General features: G+C 43.0%; 1 protein-coding gene across 1 annotated transcript; it reads left to right on the top strand.

Annotated features, from left to right (window-relative positions):
* Window positions 1-565: 565 nt before the first annotated feature.
* On the top strand, window positions 566-12213 carry RGS21 (regulator of G protein signaling 21; the record flags this gene model as incomplete). Its single annotated transcript, XM_081194545.1, has 4 exons — window positions 566-580; window positions 6669-6745; window positions 8433-8599; window positions 12010-12213. Exons 1-4 carry the CDS (start codon window positions 570-572, stop codon window positions 12211-12213), a joined length of 459 nt encoding a protein of 152 aa, XP_081050671.1. The 5' UTR covers window positions 566-569.
* Window positions 12214-22776: the final 10563 nt, after the last annotated feature.

Genomic DNA, 22776 nt, shown 5'->3' with positions numbered 1-22776 from the left:
CAGGTTAAGAACAGTTTCAGGTTAAGAATGGACCTCCAGAACGAATTAAGTTCTTAACCCGAGGTACCACTGTACTTATCTATAATCTAACTCACCTACTTCAATTTTTCCTGATCCTCCCAAATCATACACACATTTCAAAAGTAGGGTAAATCCTAGTATGTTTTCAATCATCTCAATAACCTGAATTCAATAGGTTTTCACCACTGACCAGAACCATCAACTATGCAATAAATAAAATAAAGAAATATTTTATGTTTTTATGTTATAAAATGCCCTGTGATCTTTGGTTGAAGGGTGGTATGTATTATTATTATTATTATTATTATTATTATTATTATTATTATTATTATTATTCTCTTCTTTATTTTACAGCAATCACTGGGAGAATAATAAGTGTGTTTTGGGAAATTATACTAAAGCAGATAAATAGAGAACGTCAATCTGAAAACTATGATTTATTTATGGGTGTGTAAAATGTAATGGTTCTGCTGTCCTATTACCCACAGTTTGAAAATCAACCAGAAAGAAAAACCAAGTGTTAACTGTGACAAACAGTGGAACAAACCATGCCAGTGAAGTGAGTTTCTTGTTTATGACTTTCATGGGGTTTAACCAAAAAAAGGCAACATATGAAATTCAAAAGTTGCATAATTATCAACTTTGGGGGAGGGGGTATCACTGCACCCAAATGTGTTTTAAACATGTAAAATGTTTTCTCCCGAGCCTCTGCCATGTCACACTTCATTTGCTCTCTTATCAAGGGGGATGTTGTTCATTCTCCTTTCAGAAACACCCTCTTCCACAGTACACTTTCACAATCTGACTGGGCCAACTGGAACCCAACTAAAACAAACTACGAGAAAATAAAATGGCGAAGTTGATTATAAATGGGCCAAACTCTCATTGGACGGCCAATGAACAGTAGAATAGTGACTTTATTTTGATAGGACCAATTAAGACCAACACTTTGAGCTGTTGCCCTCAGATCCTAGATGACCCTTTGGCCTGACTCAGAGGGCATTTCTTATGTACTTAGGATGAAATCATAGATGACCACACCACACTTCCTCAATTAGTGCTCATCCTTTCAAAAACTTCTTAATTGCCAAAACATCAAATGTCAATACCGGCCTTCTTTCTTCCCTCATTATTTGCCCATCTGATTTTCTCCACCATGAAGAGAAACTGGGGGAAACCCCTTCTCAAATACAGTTGTCATTGTCTTTTCCTTCCATTGTTTTTTGAAAGGACGTGTGCTCCCATATAGCATCTAAAAGACTCACTTCCATAGCAAATCATCCGTTCATTTCTCCTTTACTCTCACTCTGACGACCATTAATTATGCAACATGGATATTCACTTTAAGCCCTAACTTTTATTGGGCTTGTCTGCATCATAGGTTTTGCACGTTAATTTTAATCTTAAGTAAAATGTCCGCTTCTCCCCCCTTTTGTCATATTAATTCACTGTACTAGAAGCAGCACTTCACTTGACATGCAAAGGGACCTGGGGATTTCCATGAACCTTACCATTCCACCAGCACCCCAACAGACAGGGCCTTCCTTGTCTATTCCTTGTCTTCCTTGTCTTCCACTATGCCAGAAGTGTGGGGGAAGCCCAGTTCATGTCAGGAAGTTTGGATATCACAGGCAAGCTGTGGGTGCTCCTACAAATATGTGATGAAATAAGGGTGGCACTGTGGTCTAAACCACTGAGCCTCTTGGGTTTGCCGATCAAAAGGTTGGCTGTTCAAATCCCCAAGATGGGGTGAGCTCTCATTGCTCTGTCCCAGCCCCTGCCAACCTAGGAGTTCGAAAGCATGCCAGTGCAAGTAGATAAATAGGCATTGCTGTGGCAGGAAGGTAAATGGCATTTCCGTGCACTCTGGTTTCCGTCACGGTGTTCCGTTGTGCCAGAAGCAGTTTGGTCATGCTGGCCACATGTCCCGGAAAGCTGTCTGTGGACAAACATCAGCTCCCTTGGCCTGAAAGTTAGATGAGCACGGCAGCCCCATAATCGCCTTTGTCTGGACTTAACTGTCCAGGGGTACTTTGCCTTTACCTTTTACCTTAGTAGTGTACTCCACTAGATACACCTACATGTATCAATGCACAGGGTCTCTCTTTTTTTTGTAAATGTGTTCAATATAACTGGATATGTTAATGAAACATATTGCTCCATCTCTCCATCAAGGCGAGCCAACAGCCAATTTTAGATGCAGAAAATTCTGGGGCACAATGGACTACAATCAGCTCAGTCCATCTCTTGTGCTTGTTTTTGGCACTTTAGGAGAAAAGGCACAGGGGTAAGAGGAAAAATGTCCTGTCCTGTCAGATCTCCTGCAGGACAGAAGCTCACCCTCTCTTCCTTCCTTCCGCCTCATGAAATGAGAGACAGCCTGTCCACATGAGCACAGAGGGCAAGGGAAGGCATACTTTCTGCATAAGAAGAGATTTCAGAGATCTCCCTGCTCCAAAATGTCCCTGTATACCAGCTATTCAGTGTCACTGGTCCTTGAAGCCAGCCCTTTAGAACACCCTGAAGCAGCTTAGTCATGCTGGCCACATGACCTGGAAAAACTGTCTGTGGACAAGCATAGGCTCCATCGGCCAGTAAAGCAAGATGAGCGCTACAACCCCAGAGTCGTCCGCAACTGGACATAATGGTCAGGGGTCCCTTTACCTTTATCCATTCTGAGCCTCCTGAGAAGACACTTGCACCTGATGACACTTGATGTCAATTATTCCACAGGGTGGTCCACCCTTTCTTGGGTGTCTGCATTATCTTGACATTGGTGGAAGTCTGGTTTTTGGTTTTTTGGTGATGTTTTGCCATTGTTGTAAGGTCCTTTGATCTCAAACATTGCTGTTGGGAAAGTGGCATGCAAATATTTTAAAAAACCAAAATGAAGTCAGCCGGCTAAAGGAGCACCTTGAGTAGAAGGTTCTCTCAGTCCACTTCTGGTAAGGTTCATGGTCAGAACTGCCACATTCCACTTGCTTCTGTGTTGGCAGCATGGGAGGTAGATTTGGTGTAGAGGTTTGTTGTTTCCTACATACTGCCAATCTCATCATCCTAGGGCAGCTTCCAAGTCTTATGCGCTAGTAGAGGTCCTACTACTAACCCCTGGAGTTTTCTGGCCTTGCTCCAACTCCTCCTTGCTGTTGTTCCATGTCCTCGTTCCCCCTTCAAGCAACCAAGCAGCAAGAGGAGCAAGGAAAAGAAGCAGTAGCCTCTGCATGCTTTGTCTTCCATTTTCAGGACAGGTGTGGATAACCTTTGACCCCCCCCCCCCGATGTTGCTGAAAAACAATTCTGATCAGCCTCAGCAAGCATGGCTAATGACCACAAATAACAGGAAGCTGCAGTTCAGCAATGTCTGGAAGGACAAATATTCCTCACTCCTGACTCTAGGAGGTGCCCTGGATGGGGCCTAGAGGGAGAAACAAGCAAATAGGCAGCAGCAATAATGGCATGAGGAAGGTGGTGAGCACATTCAGGGAGCAGGGCCCAATGAAAGTATATTCCCCATGCCTTCCAAAACATGGAACGAGCTTCTTCTTTGGCAATCACTCGTAGCCGAGTAAGATTGTCTTCCATAAACACGGTTTTATTTTTATTTTTTTAAAGAATATTTATTAAGAGATTTTAAACAATTTAAACAACACAACAAGCTTCCCATTCACAATCCATAAAAAAGAAAAACACCATAAACCAAATAAAGGCAAGAAAAACATACAAAGCATACAGAAAAAACAAGCAAAAAAGACATAAAAAGACATAAAAAAGAAAATGATTCAATTTCTTAAATATTATTTCCATAACCCTCTTTCATGACTCCCTCACATCTCCCTTTTCTGTGTTCCTGTTTATAAAATCTTATTCAGCAATACTTCACCTTCTTTCAAATCTTAATTTATGTTATACATTTCAGCTATTACATCTCTAGTTTTTCCCTTTTCTTATCAGTTATTTGAGCTTAACATAATATTATTCGAATTTCACCTTTGTTCTTATAAACCAATTTTTACATACTCCTCTCAAATTTGTCACTAATGCCACCTTATCTTTATATCCTGCATCATTCTAACATTCATACAGTTTACAATGCTTTTGCAAATAAACCTTGAATTTCTTCCAGTCCTCTTCCACTATCTCTTCTCCTAGGTCTCGGATTCTGCCAGTCATTTCTGCCAGTTCCATGTAGTCTATCAGTTGCATCTGCCATTCTTCCAGAGTGGGCAAATCTTGAGTCTTCCAGTACTTTGCGATGAGTATTCTTGCTGCTGTTGTCGCATACATAAAAAAAGTTCGGTCCTTCTTTGGCACCATTTGGCCGACAATGCCCAAAAGGAAGGCCTCTGGTTTCTTAAGGAAGGTATATTTGAATACCTTTTTTAGCTCATTATAGATCATTTCCCAGAAAGCCTTAACCCTTGGGCACGTCCACCAAAGGTGAAAGAATGTTCCTTCAGTTTCTTTACATTTCCAACACTTATTGTCTGGCAAATGGTATATTTTTGCAAGCTTGACTGGGGTCATGTACCACCTATATATCATTTTCATAATATTTTCTTTCAAGGCATTACATGCCGTGAATTTCACACCGGTGGTCCATAACCGTTCCCAGTCAGCAAACATAATATTGTAGCCAATGTCTTGCACCCATTTTATCATAGCTGATTTAACCGTTTCATCCTGAGTGTTCCATTTTAACAACAAGTTATACATTTTTGAAAGTACCTTAATTTTTGGTTCTAACAGTTCTGTTTCTAGTTTCGATTTTTCCACCTGGAAGCCTGTTTTTTTATCCATATTAAAGGCCTCTCTGATCTGAGCATAATGTAACCAATCTCGCACTTTATCCTTTAATTTCTCAAAACTCTGCAGTCTCCATGTGTCTCCATCTTTTTCTATTATTTCCCAATATTTTGGCCAATTGGCCTCCATATTGAGTCTTTTCTGAGCCTTAGCTTCCATTGGTGACAACCACCCATAAACACGGTTTTAACAGTGAGTCCGTAAGTGACTGTGGAGGCCAATTCTGGATCCACGCGCCCTTCCACAGTGGGGACATAGGTTTCCGGATGGGAGTTGATCACGGTGAGGGTTTGCCAATCGTGCCTTCCTCTTAGCATGTTTCTCCCTTCCGTACTGAGTTTGAGCATCTTCAAAGCCCATGACACCTTTGGTAAAGGCTGTTCTCCAATTGGAGCGCTCTCAGGCCAGTGTTTCCCAGTTGTTGGTGTTTACACTACATTTTTAAAGATTTGCCTTGAGAGAATCTTTAAACCTCTTTTGTTGACCACAAGCATTACGCTTTCCACTTTTAAGTTTGAAATAGAGTAGTTGCTTTGGAAGACGATAATCAGGCATCTGCACATCATGACCAGTTCAACAAAGTTGATGTTCAACAATCATTGCTTCGACACTGGTGACCTTTGCTTCTTCCAGTACACTGGCATTAGTTTGCCTGTCTATCCAAGTGATGTATAACTTTTTTTGGAGTCACTGTTGATGGAAGATGCAGCACAGTCCCCATGGTACCCTACACAGAGATTATCTTCATGTAAGAACGTCATACCTGAAGCACATCCCTTGGTTCTAACAGAACAGTGAGATTCCCTTAGCTCCTTGATCTGCCATCTCTCTTCCTGGAAGCTTTGGGGCCCATGATTAATAAACACTGTTCTCTACGGAGCTGCCTACTTAAAAATAGATGGCCGAACTATTGTAGAAGGCACTGAAATAGATTAACAGCTCTTCCTTCAACACACTGCATAGTCAAAGACTTATGCAATGAATGTGTTGGGGTTGTCAGTGAGATTATGGATAACTCCTCAGATTCTCAGGGAGAGAGGGAGAGAGAAAGAGAGTCTATGCTTTTGCTCTGGTGGTACATACATCAAAGCCCAAGGGGGATGCTTCTTTGGAAGCAAAAAGCACTTAAAATTATTAACTAGTTTGGAAAAGATCTTATTCTGCCCTGACAAGTTCTTAGATTTAGATAAATATGACCCGAGCAGAGAATATATTGAGCTAATTGGATTCTTTGTGCTCTCTCACAGATGGGGGAAGACAGCTTTTCCTGACACAAGCAGGAAACTAAACCGGGGGAAGGGGGAGAGAGAGGACGGAATCCTATTACTGCTTTTAACAAATGCTTAATCAAAATCTTGTTGGGAACCAAAACTGTGAAGCAAACCATTTTTAAAAACAGTACGAAATTGAGAAATAGCCCATTTATCAACCCAGTGTTAGCGTGATAACCTTTCTGATAGCTCTAGTCATCACTAGCAAAATGATTGTAGAAATTAATAGCTGGCCCATTCAATGACAAGTAGGTTTCTGAAGAGTCTCTACTGGGAGAAAAATCAGTGATACCTCTCCTGTGACTTTCTTATTGTTCACCCAATTGCATGCTTTATTACTCCTCTCTTCCCGATTAACAATCTAGGGACCCATATTAAATTACACCCTCCATCTCATGTGGCTATCTGCACAGGAAGGTGATTTTGCTGTTCAATATATGTAGTTCAATATTGAAAGCTAACCTTACTTATATTGCTGGGCCAACACAATAGCTGTGAATCAGGATGCATACTGCATAGAGACTATCCACAGATTACATAGGCAAAAGATCACAATGCTATTTTCAAGGGTAGATGTTGTTTTCACAGGTCAGCCCCTAGGGAAACAATGGCATGGATGGATTCTGTGGATACGCTTCTGGCTAATAAAGGTAAGATGCATCTGAATGAAAGTAGTGATATCATGGTTCAACTTATATTTACCTTACTGTTCCTCCAACATGTCCAGCTCCTATATTCCTATGCAGGGTAAGGCAAGGATGCGGGTGGCACTGTGGTCCAAACCACTGAGCCTCTTGGGCTTGCCAATCAGAAGGTTGCCGGTTCAAATCTGCAAGATGGTGGTGAGCTCCCATTGCTCTGTCCCAGCTCCTGCCAATCTAGCAGTTCAAAAGCACACCAGTGCAGGCAGATAAATAGGCACCACTGCGTCGGGAAGATAAATGGAGTTTCCATGTGCTCTGGCTTCCATCACTGTGTTCAGTTGCACCAGAAGCAGTTTAGGCATGCTGGCCACATGACCCGTAAAGCTGTCTGTGGACAAACGCCAGCTCCCTTGGCCTGAAGCGAGATGAGCACCGCACCCCACTGTCGCACTGTCACCTTTGACTGGAGTAAACTTTCCAGGACTCATTTACCTTAGCTTTACCTTACAGGCTGAGGAAACTGATCCATAAACATTTCATTAAAGAGGAACAGGTGGACCAGCAGAATTTCCCCATTGTCTGGGCAAATTTCATGACCAAACAACTGTTTATAACTTGATACACTGATAACAATAGGGCAAGCTTTTTGCCACTGAAAAGTGCCCCCAGAGGCAGATTTAGGGCAGCATGACTTATTCTCCTGCACTGGGTGACGTTTCGAGGGGGGCCCTGCATACACAGAAAGGAATGCGAGAGACAGGGGGCACCAATTGTTGCCCTTGCTGAAATTTGAAAGAACAAAGTCCGCCCCTGGTGCCTCTTGAGAAACAGGTTTCATTCCCAAAATAAAAGTCATTGCAGATGGATTTGCAAGTCTTTGCAGATAGCATTACCCTGCAGTCTGTCTACCAGAAAACACATTAGAACAGATGTAGGCAGTCCCATTAATGAGGTGTATCTGCAACTGCCCAGTGATGTTGTGGCTATAGCAACATCGCTTCTTTCTTCATTCATTTGTGGCATGGGCACAGAGGAACAGGCATGGACAAATCTAGTTAGGGGGGTGAGGAGTTCAAAGATGTACATATTTTTCCCCAAAAATATGTATTCACTCCTCTCCTAACAAATGCAAGATCGAGAATCACTGTAGAGTCACTGTAGATTGAAAGCAATGTGTTGAGAACAATCTTGAACAATTGCAGGTGAAGAAAAATATGGTTGTTGTTTTTTCTATAAAGAGGTTAGTGTGTGTGCAGCCTGATTGAAATGGTTCTAGATAACACATATCATTTGGGTACTTGGGGTTTGTTCAGCTATAACTAACTAACTAACTAACTAACTAACTAACTGAGAGGCTGGAGATTGTCTTGCTTCATGGACATCTGAAAAAATCCCTTCAGGATAAATGTCCAAAAGACCACTAATTTATTGTTCTTTATCACCGACCATGACAAATAAGAATCCAGCAGCCAAATTGTAGCATGTTCTGATCTAGGCATCCTGCTTACATCATCAGGTTTTAAGACCCAAATCTCCTCAAACCAAACTGTCCTAAAGGAGGGTCTAGGAATGCATGAAACTACTCAACCAAAAGCCAGTAGAACGATTTCCATTGACTTCAGTGGGGTTTCCATGACCGGGTTTCTTCCCACCCGACTGCTTGTTCCACAGTTGTGTTTTCTTATTTCTGTAGATGGCTTGGATGCATTCAGGACTTTCCTGAAGTCAGAATTCAGTGAGGAAAACATTGAATTCTGGCTGGCCTGTGAAGACTTCAAGAAAACAAAGTCAGCAGCTAAAATTGCCTCGAAAGCCAAAAAGATTTATTCAGAGTTTATCCAAACTGACGCCCCCAAAGAGGTAACCCATTTACATGAACTCTGAAAGACTGGTGTCAATGGCAGGATTCAAATGTAGGTTTCTTTATTGGTTTGTGGGTGGGTATATTCAAAAGGCCTTCATATGCATCAGGATACTGTTGGACGGAGGGGCCCAACCAATTCTAGCTAGTGCTGCAATACATAGGAACTAGGGGTTCCTGGCCCTACCTATTCATTGCTCTTCCACTGTGAGGAATTGCAACGGACTTGCTACACTTTGGAAATAAAGGGGGCATATTTGCCCACCTCCCATGGTATAGTTTGAAAATGTTAGACTCTCAATGTCCCAATCTTGCTTGCCTCTTTAGATGCCAATGTACGGTATATTTCTTCACTTTCTTCACCTCCTGCATTTCTGAGGGGCTCGTGTTCATTCTGCCGAATGGGCCCCTGAATTTGTGCCCCAAAGCTTTGCACTAACAGCACCGCCAAGTGTGCAATCACTGGGCTGAGGGTTTCCTCTGGGGACCAGGAGCCAGAATTAGGCTCCAGCCTTCCATCTGCCTATCCTAATCTAGGAAGATCTGTTCCATCCCACTTCAAGTTGAGTGTGCCTTTAAAACACTGCAATAGCGAACTTTTGTGACTCAGAAAATGCCCAAGTACACTCGTCAGTGCTGGCAAGTGTTAATGGTTGATTTCTCTAAGCGGAGTCCTTTTGATGTGATGAAAGCTAAAACATGTCCTTTAGGATCCTCCTGTCGCACCATGCCATTTGATCATTACACACAAAAACATTTTTTAAACTAATTGGCTGGTTAATTACTCCTGTGATATGTGTTCCCTCGCTTTTACACTGATGCATCTGCTTTTGATAGAGACAGTGACCTTAGCTACTGACGTCGTCTTAGCTTTGGAGAAGATAATTTGGGGGGTTCCTTTTAAATACTTCTTAATACACCCGAGAGATTGAGCTGCAGGCCTAACTTTAGTAAAGAGGATACAATGGGAGGATAGGACAAGTGAGTACAAGATCAAGGCACTCTTTAAAAAAGAAAAAAAAGAAAAAAGAAGTTAATTCAAAAGGATGAACTATTATCTACTTCTGACTTAGAATCGCTTTGCTAGATCAGATCAAAGGTTGATCTAATCCAGAATACTAGGTCCAACATAAAATTCCAAGATTTGTTCAGAAGCTCAAAAGCAAGAAATACCATATTTTTCGCCCCATAGGACACACCGGCCCATAGGACGCACCTTGGGTTTTTTTGGGGGGGGATAAAGAAAAAAAATTTTCCCCCCCAGGTGCGGGGCTGGGGCGGGGGAAGCCCAAGCTTCCCCCGCCCACAGCCCCCAGAACAGGCTGCTATCCGCAAGCCGTAGGAGAGCTGCGCGAAGCCAGAAGCCTGGGCCATGATCAGCTCAGCGCGCCCCAAGCTTCTGGGTGCAGGCAAGCTCTCCGCTAGCACACCGACCCCTCTTGCTCTCCAGGCTTCAGCGAAAGCTTGCATTCGCCCCATAGGACACACACACATTTCCCCTTCATTTTTGGAGGGGGGAAAGTGCGTCCTATAGGGCGAAAAATACGGTATCTGGGAAGCCACTGAGAGACGCAGGAGGGTAACCAATGCCAGCCCTGCTCAGAGAACATATTTTGAAGTTAATGAACAGGACTGAATTCATGAATTTTGCAGGGTCCAGCAAAGCAATTCTAATATTTATATGAGCACACTGACAGCCACCAGGGCAGCAAAGAGAAAACTGGAGTCACTGGAATAAAGTGTTACCACAGTGTGTGTGTGTGTGTGTGTGTGTGTGAGAGAGAGAGAGAGAGAGAGAGAGAGAGAGAGGTGCTTTTGTGAGCATATAGAAAAATACACATGGAACGTGGTGCTTTCTAGTTGAATTTTATCGTGCTTATGCACAGCTGGTTAGCATAAGAAAGATTTGTGTTTAATCTGAAGCAAGAAACACCTTCTTCAATAACTGATGCTGTAACACCACTTTTATACACATCCTTTCATTGCATAAATGTCACTGCAGTGTATCTCCTTTGTAGGCTGCTCAGGTAATGGAACAATCTCCAGGTCATGTGAGAGGAACACATGATGAGGTTATTCTCCCTCGGGTCAGAAACTGGGGCAATGAGGTGCAAGAGGAGCTTCAGCATAGGCATGGCTGCCAGGAGTCAGGAACAAGTTGGCAATAAATCACATGGTGTCAGGGAAGTTAACTTTTTACTCAAGGAAACATAGTCGGCTCAGGAGGCCAGGTCTAGCAAGCACAGCAACTTGTCAAGTAGATCTTACCCCTATGAGTCAGCTGTGGGGACTGAAGGTCCCCACCTTCCCACAGTTCCCTAAGTCTACTTCTCCCTTGGGTCTTTCCATTGCAACCTGAGACTATGCCACCTTGTCTGTCTTTGCTCCACCCTCTTCATACCTCTTCTGGTTCTGGGACACCAGAGCGGCAGGGGGAACTGGTCACAGCAGGAGGAGGAGACCCCTTGGCTTCATCAGCAGCCTGCTCCGTCTCTGCTTCTTGTCGCCCCTCCTATCCAGCCTCTGCTTTTGCCTCTGATCCTGAGCTGCTCTCTGCCACAGACTCTTCCTCCTCACTAAGCCCTGTTACCTCTTCAGCTTCTGACACCTCCTCCTCCCAGTCTGCTCCTTCTTCTCCCTCCAAACACACATTGTTGCCCCACCACCAATCCCCTGGCTCCATTGGGTGTTCCTCAGCTGGTGCCTCCCACCACTCATTGGCATCCAGTCATTCCATGACAATGGCCAAGGACTACTCATATTACCCAAGTGCTACTGGAAGAATCATACCTCCTGTGTTGCAAAGGTAACATTAGTATTGTTTTATTTTTTAAGTTTAAAGTATTCATAAGGGCCTTCAGTAAATAGGAGGCCTTAGATCAAGAGTGGAGCAACGTGCAGCCCTCCAGATGTTGTCATATTACAACTCTTATTACCACTGACCATAGAGAGGCAGAGGCTGATGAGAGTTCCGTTGAACAATAGAATTTTCTTAGGCAAAGAGGATAGCTGCCATTTTGTGGAATGTAGCCAGAATAAAGAGATAGTGTTAAAAAAAAAATGTGGTGCCTGGGGGGTATATGCACTGAAAACCTATTCATAAATAAAAGAGAGGTTTGCTTTTTTGCACTGTGAAAAGTCTGATGATGTTATTTCTCATTATGCACCTAGAAAATCTGAAGCACTTTTTTAAATTATTAAACAATAAATGGCAGCACTGCTTTCAGTGTAGGAAACCAAATTAAAATTAGTGTTCAGTATTCAAGATAATGAAAACATGACCTTCCTGCTGCTTTGCATCAAACACTGTATTTTGGGAAGCAATTCAAATAGTGTTTGTTTCTGGCTCCCTTACAACATTTCTGATCTCCAGAAAAACAAACAATTTATGCCACTCTATTCCCTGCAGATAAACATCGACTTCAATACCAGAGACCACATCACCCAGACTATTTCTGAACCGACTCTCCAGTGTTTTGATGATGCTCAGAGTTTAATCTACAGTCTTATGGCTAAGGATTCTTTCCCCCGGTTTCTCAAGTCAGAAGCTTATAAGGAACTCACAAAAAAGCAACAGAATGGGAACCAGAAGAGGTGGCTGCCATTTTTGTAAAGGTCAAATTCCGAACACAATCTCCAGATATAACACAATGGTCAGATAGTGTTGCAATCAGGTAGGTGCCTCGCTGGTAGTTCAGCTTGCATGTTGAAAGAGCTGTTGTCACAGTGACTAATTTCTAATTCTTTATTTCTAATTCCAATACAAAATCGTTAAGACAGCTTCACATTTAGCCAAGAACCTTAGTTCACAGTCACCCAGAGTCTCATTTCTGTAATCCTAAAGCCCACTTTGTACAAGGCTCCAAAAAGTGGCATATAAATGTGTCCTGAACAATGTCAAGATTCATGCCTACAGCTTATGAAGTGAACCAGAGTTTATGCTATAGCCATAGCAACCCCTTACACAATCCATCTACCGTGAAGAACTGTGCTTGCATCACAAGAGTGAGGCCTACACATGTAAGCTGTGCTGCACATAGGGGTCAGATCACATTTTCTACATGCAGGGAGGGATAATATCAAGGCCACTAATTTACCATCCTTGGGTAAGTTAGTTCAAGTGCATAAGATGGGCCACTGACAGGCATCCCTGAATGATCAAACCTATCTTTCTCAGTATGGCTTTCAAGTTGGTTTGGAGCAGCCTTGCTCACACTGGCAGTAAATCTGCTAATTCTCCTGGTTCTCTCTGTGATCTTACAGCCGACCAAGGTAATCATGTATCCAGCATGGGTTGGAGGCCGTGTGTTGCAATTGTTCTGTTCCTACCCCTTAGATATAGGCATCAGAGCAAATGTCAAGAAGCCCTTGCTACTTCTGTGGGACTGACTTTATAAGGTTCTGCGAGGTCCATTTTGTCTCCCCATTTTATTCATCAGCTACAGGAAGCTGGTGGGTAGTCTTCTGGGAGATTTGGTGCCATCATGATCCTGATGATGACAACCAACTCTCCCTCTTCTTCCTTTTTTCCCTCTAACCCAGTTCTAGTAGGGGATTCACTTTAACAGTGTGAGCAAACTGAAGCTCAGTACATACAATACGTTGATGGCGGGAGGTACTACAGATCAGGTGTCTTGCCTATTCTGGATGGACTACTTGCACAATCTGAGGACACGGTTAGTTTAAGCACAATAGCCAGGTCAGGGCCGTCTTAACCATAGGTGCCAAGGGTGCAGGGCACCCAGGCACTGGGCTCTTAGGGGCACCAGGCCAAGAGTCTAGGGCCCGAGAGTTGAGTCCGGGGAAGAGCCTGCCTGTCGGTCAGAGCGCCGCGGTGGGCTCTTCTGCTGCGGGCAGCTCCACACCGCATGTTTGGGGGCAACCGAGCCAGTGAGATGCTGAGGCGGCCGGCCGGTTCCGCCATCCTGTGTGCCTGGGACCAGGTAACGGTGGGGGGGGGGTGCCGGGCAGATCTTTGCATCCCGGTGCCGCATATGCTTAAGACAGCCCTGAGCCAGGTTCCAACAGTTGCCAGAAGCATATTTTTCCAGCTTCACCGGGTTTGACAACTGCTGTTTCCTGAGACAGGGACCTAGCCACTGTCATACCTGCCTTGTCATATAGTCTTGAGAGGACTGTTGTAGCAGACTGTAAAGTGCCTTGAAGACAGCTCAAAAAATCTCAGAATGCAGTGGCACAGCTGTTAACTGTTACCTGTTGCTGGAACCACATTATAGGCATTGTACAGTGAATTTCACTTGCTTCAGATTTCCAAGCTAAATGTAAGTTGCCATGCTGATCTTTAAAGCCCTGAGCCAAGCTGCTTCAACCTGGTACCTTCCAGATGATGTCAAACTACCACTCCCAACATCCCTGACTATTAGCCATGCTTACTGAAGCTGATGGAGTTTCGTTAGTCCAAAACATATAGGACCATAGTAGATTAGGAAGTGACTTCATCCTGGACTTCAGACTGGGCCCTGTTCCAGATGCTTTCCTTGCTTCTAGTGAAGTTACTACCAAGATTAGTGGCTTTCCAATACCGGCACCTCAATTACGATATTTTTTTTCTGCGACACCTTTACAACTAGCTTTGTATTTTCCTTCCGGAAGCAGGTTGAGGCTTTTCAGCAACAGATCTTTAAGAAAGAAGTTCTTCACTGCTTTCCATTTCTCCTCTGCTGTGTCACACATAGTTTTAAATTGATTTGACCTGTACTTTCACATATGTTTAATACTGGTTTTATTGAAATTGTTTCCAGAATGTTATGAGCTTTAATGAATGTAACCTGCCTTGTGGGCAGGGATGTGGAGCTTACAAAATTGAGGAAGTGAATAAATGTACTTTAAAAAATTAAAAGCTTATTAGACCTCATTTTGCACACCCAGGATCATTGTGTCAAGCTGGAAGGCAGTTATTTGAGGTCAACCAAGACTCCAGCAGAGAAAATGAATGAGGACTACAGTCATACCTTGGAAGTCGAACAGAATCCATTCCAAAGTCCTTTCGACTTCCAAAACATTCAGAAACCAAGGTGCAGCTTCCAATTGGCTACAGGAAGCTCCTGCAGCCAATCAGAAGCCACAGAAGCCACGTCGGATGTTTGGGTTCCAAAGAATGTTCGCAAACTGGAACACTCACTTCCAGATTTCTGGCGTTTGGGAGCCAAAACGTTCAACTCGCAAGGCATTCGACTTCTGAGGTATGACTGTATATATTTTTTTGTGAAATGATGTACATTTAAGAACATAAGTAGCTGCCTTCTACTCAGTCAGACCATTAAACAATGTGGTTCAGTATGGTAAGCATCAACTGGGTGTGGAATTCCAGGTTTTCAGAAAGAGAAAGTTCTCTACACTACCTGGAAATGATGAGGATTGAACTTGGAATGCATGCAAAGGATGTGTTCTTCCACCAAGCTTTTGTCCTGGTTATTATGTGTGTGTTTTTGTAGCTCTTAAGATGATGTTATTACTTACGAAAGCCATCTTGATTTTTTTTCCTTTTGGAATTTAGAAAGATGGGATATAAATTACTCAATGTAACTAAAGATTAATTGCCTGCAGCTTATCTGAAGGCAGCCCTGTTTCGGGAAGTTTTTAATGTTTGGTGTTTTACTGTGTTTTTAATACCCTGTTGGAAGCCGCCCAGAGTGGCTGGGGAGGCCCAGCCAAATGGGTGGGGTATAAGTAATTAATTATTATTGTTATTTTGGGGTAGGATTTGAACACATATCAGCAAAATCAGTTTGTGCCATGATTGAGAGGTCTTCTGCAGCAACCCCTCTTCCCCCAAAGAGTGGGCTTTGTGAAATAAGGATTGTGATGGGGACTGGAAAGTGTGAGTTAATTTGCTTGCTTTCGGCATTATCTAATGTCTCCGCAAACCAATCAGAGTGGAATGCTCATAAAATAGCCAAAGGTGTCTAATATCCCTGGAAATGAATGAAGATGAATGCTCAACAAACAGGTCATCTGGAAGCACCACACTGTGGTTTGAATTTAAGGCTGAGAGCTATGAGTTTAGCTGGTAGCCTGTGAACGACATTTCTATATACACTATTACTGTGAACGACATTTGTATATACACTATTACTTTGAAAATCTGGTGGCAGTTGTTTTTGCCTGTTGTACAAAGTCTTCTGTTGTGCTTTGATTCATGTTTGCAAATAAAAAGGATATTACAGAGATGTCACAAAAGTCTCTAGCATTCAAGACAGTGGCAAGGGCTTAGCAATATAGGCAGGCGGGGGAAACAAGTGAGCTGAGCTTTACACATATATTTAACACATAATTTAACAACTTCCATTAATTATATATTTCTTTTTTTAAAAAAATAAACCCCAGAAACAACATGATTTTGCTTTTAATTGTTTTAATGAATTCCTGCATGGCGCAACCCTAATACCATTCATAATCCCTTAATTAAAAATATATTACACTGTAGGGCTGTTGTTTAACATTCCGCCCAAAAATTATACAAATGTATCTGTTTCAAGTGTTTAATCTGAGAGGGGAACTCTGCAATGTTTAAATAAACGAACAATTAAAAATTCACATGCCCCCAATAACAATATTAATTGGGTTATATATATTCTCTGTTAATTAATTTTTAAAACCCTCAAAGACTTGTTGGGCTGTATCTGTGTAATTAAACTTAAGTCTCTTGCACATATTAAAAGTGCTTCTAAGTTAGAGAAGAGCCATTCTGAACACTGAAATGCATTAAACTTTGGGTTTTTGTAAAGTAAGCCTGTTTACTGGGGCCTCAGTGCCTGACAGTTTATCACTATATGAATTATGCAATGTGTTTGAGGGCTGGGGCAACTCAATTTGACAGCAGTATTGCTTTGCAAACATTATCTAGCTACCCACACACCCTAAACCTGGAAATAGTTACAGCAGCCTTAATGGAGGAAAAAGACTCTATTACACTTACAGCAATCCCCGATTGTAAAAATTGAAAGAGGACTATTTAGAATAAATCCCATTTCTCTGATAAGATAAAAGAGAAGGGTGACAAAATAAAAAAAAATATGACAGCCACCCAACACATGGCATATATCTGTGTTTTATATGGGGTATAACAGTGAGATTAAAATTAGAGGATATATTAGCACCCCTCGCCCAATGCCTGTTGTAAATTTCGCATTCTTGGGTTCTAAATACATCTTGCATTCAAATTCTCATTTTTAAAAATAAATAAATAAACATCTTCTGTTTAGGAAAAGCACCTATCAGTAGAGACATTGGGAAGAGGGGGGAGTTTGTTTAATAATACTTTACTACTAGTAATAATAATAATAATAATAATAATAATAATAATAATAATAATAATTTATTATTAATACTCCGCCCATCTGGCTGGGTTTCCCCAGCCACTCTGGGTGGCTCCCAACAGAATATTCATAATAATAGTAATAAAAAATGATTAAACATTAAACATTAAAAACTTCCTTTAACAGTGCTGCCTTCAGTTGTCTTCTAAAAGTCAGTTAGTGGTTTGTTTCCTTAACATCTGACGGGAGGGCGTTCCACAGGGTGGGCACCACTACTGAGAAGGCCCTCTGCCTGCTTCCCTGTAACCTCACTTCGTGCAGTGAGGGAACCGCCAGAAGGCCCTCAGCGCTGGACCTCAGTGTCCGGGCTGAACGATGGGGGTGGAGATGCTCCTTCAGGTATACTGGGCCGAGGCATTTTAGGGTTCAATCCAAGGACTGGACCCTTCAGACCCAAAGATCAAGGGCCAGGTCTATCTATAAGATGTTCAGGACTCATCTTTCACCAGTTTGCTCTGCACCATCATCAACTGGCTTGCGTTAACTGGAATGTGTACTGCAGCTATATCAATCTCCCTTGGTTGCCTGGATGAGGGCTTCAGCTAGAGAAGGAAGAGTTAACCAAAGGGGCACCCCCACACACTTACTGTATTTTTCGCTCCATAGTACACACTTTTTTCTTCCTAAAAGGTAAGAGGAAATGTCTGTGCATCTTATGGAGCGAATGTGTGGTCCCTGGAGCAGAATTGCCCAGTGGCGAAAAGCAGATCATGCTCTCTTTTTTTGAAAGAGGGAAGTGGGTATTCTAACAAAGCTGCTAATCAGCAAGTGATTGGGGAGGGAGATACGAGTCGTTAGCAATAAAGGAGGCTGCCTGGGAGGGGGGAGGTAAAGACAGCAAACTTGCAAGGAGAGGAGACAGGAAGACTAAAGCAATGAGGAGAGAAATGAGAAGAAAAGGAGGAGCAAAAAACTGCTCCAGCTAAGGAAAAGACAGGAAGGCAAATAAGAGGGAAGGGAGTGTTGAAAGGAAGCAGCTGATAGGCAAGCAATTGGGGAGGGAGATAAGGGATGCTAGAGATAAAGGAGGCTGCCTGGGAGGGGGGAGGTAAAAGCCCAAGGATCCTCAGGATTTTTGCATTGTTGTTGTTGTTTAGTCGTTTAGTCGTGTCCGACTCTTCATGACCCCATGGACCAGAGCACGCCAGGCAGTTCTGTCTTCCACTGTCTCCCGCAGTTTGGTCAGAATTTATTTATTTTATTTATTTATTTTTGCATTGGGTCACATCAGATCACGTATCATGTCCATGGCTGCAGCCTGCACCACAAAAATCATACATCCACTGTTTCGTTCAGAATATTATTTTTTCTTCTTTTCCTCCTCTAAAAACTAGGTGCGTCTTATGGCCAGGTGCGCCTTAGGGGGCGAAAAATACGGTAGGTCTCTAGCTTCACTTACAGCTGCCATGGGTACACAAGGTGCATACCACACATTCAAAGCACCCCCTCAAAGAATCCTGGGAACTGCAGTTTTTAAAATGTGCTGGGAACTGTAGCTCTCTGGGGGTAAACTACAGTTTCCAGGACTCTTGCGGGGGTGCTTTAAACTGTATGGTGTGTACACAGCCAATGACAATATAGGAGCAACTGCACACATGTGCATTGCACCGAACCCAGAAGTGACCCAAAAACATGGCAGAAAGGGGAGGAAAAGGAGTGTATGTGTGGAACTGGGAGTCTTCAGGCTTTTTCAACAGTGTTTCAAATATAACAATTTCACTTAAACATGCAGTGACTCTGAATGTAACCCCTTTGTAAATGGGAAGTTGCCTGTATCTCATTGCAATACTACAGAAGTTATGGGTCTCAAATTCAGTAGAGATTGCAGTCATACCTCAGGTTAGAGACACTTCAGGTTGGGGGTTTTTTGGGTTACAGACGCGCCGAAACCTGGAAGCACTGGAACGGGTTACTTCCGGGTTTCAGCAGTCACACATGCACAGAAGCACTGCATCACGCTTTGCGCATGCGCAGAAGTGCCAAATAACAACCCGTGCATGTGCAGACATGGCACTGCAGGTTGCGAACACTGTGGGTTGCAAATGTGCCTCCCACACGGATCATGTTCGCAACCCGAGCGTTCACTGTACTACATAGTAGGGAACTGGCATAGACAAGACTTCCGTGGCAATGTTTAACTGGTTAATGGTGCTGAATCAAATTCCAGTTTGATTGCCCTTGCCATTTCCTCCAAGATTTGCTGTGCATTTATATAGTCTTCTTATTTGCTCCCAGTATTTCTGAGAACAATGCAAAAATACAATTAATCCCAAGCCTAAATATAACTCTTATGCAAAGCTTAGCGGAAGCAGGCAGGGTGCAAGAGGAGAATCCAGCTTTATTAATTTGCAATGCAAAACATAAGGCATTCAAAAAAGAAAAAGAAAAAGGAGGAGGCTGAGGTCTCATTCAGATCACAGCATCTAGAGACTTAAAGGGTGGGGACATTCTTCTTAAAGGGTTAGCACAGGGGTCTGCAACCCGCGGCTCCGGAGCCGCATGTGGCTCTTTTACACCTTTGCTGCGGCTCCGGGGTGGATACTAGCGAGGGGAGGAGGCGCATTGTGCGCCCCGACACTCCCCACTGTGGCGGGCGCTGTACTGGCTGTGACGTCGCATGGGGGCGGTGCATGCGTTAGTCACGCACCATCCTGACGTCACCATCCCGCCCGCCCGCTACATTGTAAGGGGCATGTACGCTGGTCACTGCATTGAAAGGGGGCATGTACGCTGGTCACTGTTTTGAAGGGGAGTGAACAACACACACACACACACACACACACACACACACACACACAAAAGGCAACTTGTTAATTTAACATTTATTTCTATGAGGAGGAGTAATTCTGAGGAGTCAAACAAAGAAATAATGAAAAAGTGACAAAAAAGTTATTTTTATAATGACAAGTTTTGCGGCTCCCAGTTTTTTTTCCTTCGGAAACGGGTCCAAGTGGCTCTTTTTGTCTTAAAGGTTGCAGACCCCTGGGTTAGCAATTCCTGTTTGTTGTGCTCCTTCTGTCTGTTGTGCTTCTTTGCATTGGTATGCAAGACCAACTCCAGCAAAACTTGACAGCAGCATGTGGGCATTTGGAAACAAGCTGAACTTAGATCTCTTCTAGAGTGCCTGTGTACAAACCAGATCAAAATGAAACAAGTGTACTTAGATCTCTTACACAGTCACCGAGCTGGAGGAAAGTGGACATAAGACAAGGGAGTACAGTAATTTTTATTTTAGTTTATTTTTATTTATTTATTTATTTATTTATATTTATATATATAAATAAAATATATTTATTTTTTATTTTTATTTTCATTTTATTTTGTTGTTGTTGTTGTTGTTGTTGTTGTTGTTGTTGTTGTTGTTGTTAATACCCCGCCCATTTGCCTGGGTTTCCCCAGCCACTCTGGGCAGCTCCCAATGAAATATTAAAAACACGATAAACATCAGAGGTTAAAAACTTCCCTAAACAGGGCTGCCTTCAGATGTCCTCTAAAAGTCAGATAGTTGCTTATTTTCTTGACATCTGATGGGAGGGCGTTCCACGGGGCGGGGGGGGGGCACTACCAAAAAGGCCCTCTGCCTGGTTCCCTGTAACCTCACTTCTCACAGGGAGGGAACCGCCAGAAGGCCCTCAGAGGTGGACCTCAGTGTCTGGACTGAACGATGGGGCTGGAGGCGCTCCTTCAGGTATACTGGGCCGAGTTACATCCACATTAGGCAGCTGTGAGGAACCTGCAACCCGTGGACCTAATGAGGTTCACTAGGCTTCTCCATTTGTCCTATGTCCACCTGCCCATCATCTGATGTTGTATGCGACACAGGATTGGAGCAGGTGAAAATGTGGTTCCCCTCCAAAAGTTGGGTTTACATCCTGAGCCTTCAGAGGCTCCCACATGATCAAAGGGCTCTGCAAGATGTACCAATCTGCTGATTGAAATCAAACTATGTGGGGAAACTGTCCGGGCAAAAGAAAATTGTTCACCAGATGTCATTGTGATATCAGGTGATTGAAATCCCATGAGCTCCATTCAGTTTAACAGAACTGTGTGATGAGGACATCCTAGCACACCGTGCCCTTTGAATTTTAGTTTATCATAATGCAGCCATGTTGGAATAACGTTACTGGGCCACATCATGTTTCACTCCTTAATCAGCTCAAACACCTATTGATCTGCCTTGTTATACAGAAGCAGCTTTATATATATATATGAGTAGATTGATTATTATTATCAATGCTTTTTCTTGAACACAGTGCATAAAAGAAAATCAATAATGTTCCAAAGGTAATAGAAACTGTTTATTTATTTATTATGGAGCCAAATTTGAAAATATAATACCCATGGAAAACAACCTATTTTGTAAATTAAAGCAACTTCTCCATTTGGCTCCTTTGAAACACAAATCCCCTAATATTCTGTTAGGCATTAAGGCGTCTATAAAACTATGTTATAAAGTTATATCATATATTTTTAATGTGTTTCTACTCATACAACTTGAACTAAACCACTGTCACTGGTATTCATTGTTGCTTTCAGGGTTTCCAACAGCTTCTCATATCTAAAATTCAGCCAGTTGCTAGAATCAGTCAGATATGCCAGACTGGGTGATCACAGTTCATTCACAGAAGCTGCACTCATTCACCCATGTAGGGACTCCACATGAATCCCATTGCAATGAATGGAAACTGGGTATCGACTGTGCCACATTGATCGCAACCCTGAGTAATTAAGAATGGAAGGCTCCTTCATTCATAATAAAAATGGAAGGCGTGGTCCATATTCAGCCACAGCTTCAAAGTTGGTTTGTGCAGCCTGTTTCTAAGGGGAACTAGTTTGAATGGTCACATTAATTTGCCATTTAAAACACTTACAACCAGTCTGCACATAGAGTCAAATGCAAAAGATGATGAGACTTATCCCAGGATATCTTCAAATATGTTGTTTGGGGCAGGTGGGAGGACACCAAGCTGGCAAAGGCTTTTATAGAATAGTATGTTGTGGTTCAAGGACCCGAACCCCGCGCAGTGGAATGAAACACAAGGACACGTGATATAAGGTTAATGGGCAAGAAAAGGCCACAACTTTATTGATTACAGCAAGTGAAAAGGTATTGGCTTAGGCATTGGATTACGCGACGGGACGACAAAAAGTGAGGGCTGGAGGCTGGCGCCGCAGCAATTTAGGCTGCAGTACACGCCCCCTTGAAGGCACCTGGTTGGGTGCCTGGCCAAGGGCGTGGGCGCCAGCCAGGTGGGTGGGAGGCAGGGGGCAAACGCCCCCTGCTTGAGGCAGAGTCCGGCTCCCGGCCACAACCACTCCCCTCTCTTGCAGGTAGGAGAGTCTTTGCTTACTGTGTTTATTACAGTTCTGTAATAAATACAGGAAGATCTGTTGTGAGGGAGGGGGAGGAAACTGTTGTGGCTTGTTTTCTAATGCATCTTGCTTCAAAAGCCAAATTAAGTCAAGCTTTCTGCAGAGAAAATGAATATGGTATATTCAACAGTGGGCAATATGCACAATATGATCAGCACTTAGGTAGTAATCCTTGGGGTGTAAACAAGCTTGCTAAAAACAGACTGGAAAATCCATGTTTTAACTGTGAAATGTTAGAGGTTGTGCTCTGAATTGGACTTAAAGGTAAAGGGGCCCCTGACCATTAGGTCCAGTCGAGGCCAACTTTGGGGTTGCGATGCTCATCTCGCTTTATTGGCCAAGGGAGCCGGCGTACAGCTTCTGGGTCATGTGGCCAGCATGACGAAGCCGCTTCTGGCGAACCAGAGCAGTGCACGGAAACGCCGTTTACCTTCCCACCAGAGCGGTACCTATTTATCTGCTTG

The sequence above is a fragment of the Podarcis bocagei genome (genome assembly GCF_964188305.1).
Source record: "Podarcis bocagei genome assembly, chromosome: 5".
Classification (NCBI taxonomy): domain Eukaryota; kingdom Metazoa; phylum Chordata; class Lepidosauria; order Squamata; family Lacertidae; genus Podarcis; species Podarcis bocagei.
The sequence above is the reverse complement of the archived record's forward strand: the minus strand, read 5'-3'. Positions and strand labels throughout refer to the sequence as shown.